The sequence below is a fragment of the Chrysemys picta genome, chromosome 1 (assembly GCF_011386835.1).
Source record: "Chrysemys picta bellii isolate R12L10 chromosome 1, ASM1138683v2, whole genome shotgun sequence".
NCBI lineage: Eukaryota > Metazoa > Chordata > Testudines > Emydidae > Chrysemys > Chrysemys picta.
Genome location: NC_088791.1, coordinates 319286836 through 319290039, shown reverse-complemented (window position 1 = coordinate 319290039; position 3204 = coordinate 319286836). Strand labels below are relative to the sequence as shown.

General features: G+C 52.4%; 1 protein-coding gene across 1 annotated transcript; it reads right to left on the bottom strand.

Moving 5' to 3' along the window:
• Positions 1–417: 417 nt before the first annotated feature.
• Positions 418–2998, bottom strand: LOC135980918 (uncharacterized). Its single transcript, XM_065581518.1, has 2 exons — positions 2023–2998; positions 418–1028 (listed from the first exon to the last, which is right to left on the bottom strand). Exons 1-2 carry the CDS (start codon positions 2597–2599, stop codon positions 553–555), a joined length of 1053 nt encoding a protein of 350 aa, XP_065437590.1. The 5' UTR covers positions 2600–2998; the 3' UTR covers positions 418–552.
• Positions 2999–3204: the final 206 nt, after the last annotated feature.

Genomic DNA, 3204 nt, shown 5'->3' with positions numbered 1-3204 from the left:
ACTGTGGTGCGGGGCGGGTCTAGTGTTGTGATGCGAATGCAGCTTCTAAACTCAAGGATTGACAGGCTCCGCTGCGGTGGGATGCTTGTTTCAACGGAGCCTGTCACCCCTCCTGATCGGGACTGTGTGTATGGGAGGTCTATTTGACTTTGTGGCAGGGGGAGGACGGTTACAGATCCCATGCTGTGTGGCTCTGTGATCCTGTCTAAGGACCGGCGCTTAAGATCTGTAACTGCCCTCCCCCGCCACAAAGTCACAGAGCAACCCACCCCCCCCAACATTACATCAAAACAACCTCCCAGACTAACCGGGGCAACTAGTCACTGCATCACTGCACTGTGTATGTGCCCTGCTGCTGTGCCTGCCCCCGACTATGTACCCTGCCAAAGGAGACTGTCCTGTCCAATTTCCAACCCCCTTTCCCCTCCTCCTCCAAAAGAACATGATTGAAACAGTAGTTAACAGAAACGAATTTTTTATTATCAACTACACATGGCATTGGGAGGTGAAACTTGGACGTGGGCTTGTGTCAGGCGGGAAGGAAAGAACTTTTCAAATTTTGGGAAATGAGAGCCTTCTGCTACTAGAGCTCTCTGCAGGGGTGGAGTGAGAGTTAGCAGGGACTCTGCCGCCTCTCCTTCTTTGCACTTTGGGTGAGGTGGGTATGGGACTTGGTGGCGGGGGAGGGCGGTTAGAGATGGACTGCAGCGGGGCTCTGTCCTCCTGCCTCTGTTCCTGCAGAACATCCACAAGGCGCCGGAGCGTGTCCGTTTGCTCCCTCAGTAGTCCAAGCAGCGTTTGAGTCGCCTGCTGGTCTTCCTGCCGCCACCTCTCCTCCCGATCCATGTTGGCTTGGTGCATTCGGGTCAAGTTCTCCCGCCACTGGGTCTGCTGTGCTGCCTGGGCTTGGGAAGAGGCCATAAGCTCAGAGAACATGTCCTCCCGTGTCCTCTTCTTCCTACGCCTAATCCGCGCTAGCCTCTGGGAGTGTGATTCCAGGCTAGGTTGTGAGACAGTCGCAGACGGGGCTGTGGAAATGGGAAAAAGGGAGTGAATTCCTCTGAAAGATAAATGTAGTTGTGAACAAAGAACATAGTCTTTCTCTGTGAACAAGACCATGCACAGCACCTTTCACATGCGCACTCAGCACAAGGTCGAATTCTCGGCCTTCGCATTCTGTGCCTGGGGTCTTGAACAGCACATTTGAGAAGCGAGGCAGCACAACGGAATTTCTGTTGCAGGCAGACATGGTAAGCCGTACACTTGTGGCAGTTTAAAACTTTTATATTACCACTGGCCTCATTTCACATTTAAATCAATGTCAGTCCCTGCTGCCAGCAATCCGGCAAGCGGGAACTCTGCCCCTGTCCCACCCCCTCGCGGCTGTCCCCGGGAATGATCCCTTTCGGCTGCCCCTCTCCCGCCTCCACCGCGTGGCTGCAAACCAGCGGTGACAGTTCTGTAAAGGAACGGGAAAGCAGTCCCAACACTAACATTCCCCTACCTAATTAAAAGCAGGTCACCATGGCCGACATCACCCTGATGAGGATCTCCGAGAGCGACAAAGAGAGAATGCTCCGGGAAAGCCTCCAAAGACCAGGGCCGTATGCCGCCCTGCTGTGCAGAGCAATGATCCCCGAGTACCTGATAATCTCGTGGCGCGGCAACGTGTCGTACTTCGGAGGACCCAATAAGGCCGCTCTCCCCAAGAACCTCATGCAACGGCTTTCAAGTTACCTCCAGGAGAGCTTCATCGAGATGTCCCAGGAGGATTACTGCTCTATCCCCGCACATATAGACCGCATTTTACTGTAGCTGCAGTAGCAGGGAATACACAGTAGAGCGGCTTGTGCAGGACAATCACTGAAAACCGGACATTGCTAGATTTCTTTTCAAAACTTGCACTGCCCCTTACTAAACCGTTAAGCGCCTAGGGCACACTAATCATGAACAACCCATTCTTTTAATTGTTAATATTCCTGTTTTGTTAAAAATAAATGTTTAGATGTTTACAACACTTACTGGCTGATCCTTCACCAGATTCTGTGTCCGGGGTAATGGCTGGGGACGCTTCGTAGGGGATCTCTGTAAGGGTGATGAAGAGATCCTGGCTGTCGGGGAAATCAGCGTTGTGAGAGCTGCCAACTGCCTCGCCCTCCTCATCTCCTTCCTCATCTTCCCCGTCCCCTAACATGTCTGAGGAACCGGCCGTGGACAGTATCCCATCCTCAGAGTCCACGGTCACTGGTGGGGTAGTGGTGGCGGCAGCACCGAGGATGGAATGCAGTGCCTCGTAGAAACGGGATGTCTGGGGATGGGATCCGGAGCGTCCGTTTGCCTCTTTGGTCTTCTGGTAGCCTTGTCTCAGATCCTTGATTTTCACGCGGCACTGCGTTGCATCCCGGCTGTATCCTCTCTCTGCCATGTCTTTAGAGATCTTCTCGTAGATCTTTGCATTCCTTCTTTTGGATCGCAGCTCGGAAAGCACGGACTCATCGCCCCACACAGCGATGAGATCCAAGACTTCACGATCAGTCCATGCTGGGGCTCTCTTTCTATTCCCAGACTGCACGGCCATCACTGCTGGAGAGCTCTGCATCGTTGCCAGTGCTGCTGTGCTCGCCACGATGTCCAGACAGGAAATGAGATTCAAACTGGCCAGACAGGAAAAGGAATTCAAATTCAAATTTTCCCGGGGCTTTTCCTGTGTGGCTGGTCAGAGCATCCGAGCTCGCACTGCTGTCCAGAGCGTCAACAGAGTGGTGCACTGTGGGATAGCTCCCGGAGCTATTAGCGTCGATTTCCATCCACACCTAGCCTAATTCGACATGGCCATGTCGAATTTAGCGCTACTCCCCTCGTCGGGGAGGAGTACAGAAGTCGAATTAAAGAGACCTCTATGTCGAACTAAATAGCATCGCAGTGTGGACGGGTGCAGGGTTAATTCGATTTAACGGCGCTAACTTCGACATAAACGCCTAGTGTAGACCAGGCCTTAGCATCAGACAGTTGGTATAGAAATTTACTGAGAGTGATCAGAGGCTCTATCTGCGTGTGTGTTTCAACATGGAACTTTGGAACATATCAGCCGATGGCCAGCTCATCAAGTAAAGAAAACGCAAAAACATGCAATCAGTGAGCTTGGCACAGGCTGATCTGGGTCAAAATGACCCTTTTAGATGGCACCACACTAAGAGCTCAAGT

Excerpts from the sequence above, each read along its gene's own strand:
- LOC135980918 (XM_065581518.1), bottom strand. The coding sequence starts at position 2,599 with ATGCAGAGCTCTCCAGCAGTGATGGCCGTGCAGTCTGGGAATAGAAAG. Across the intron at positions 1,029-2,022 it reads ATCTGGTGAAGGATCAGCCA|CCCCGTCTGCGACTGTCTCA; the intron begins GTAAGTGTTGTA and ends CCATTTCCACAG.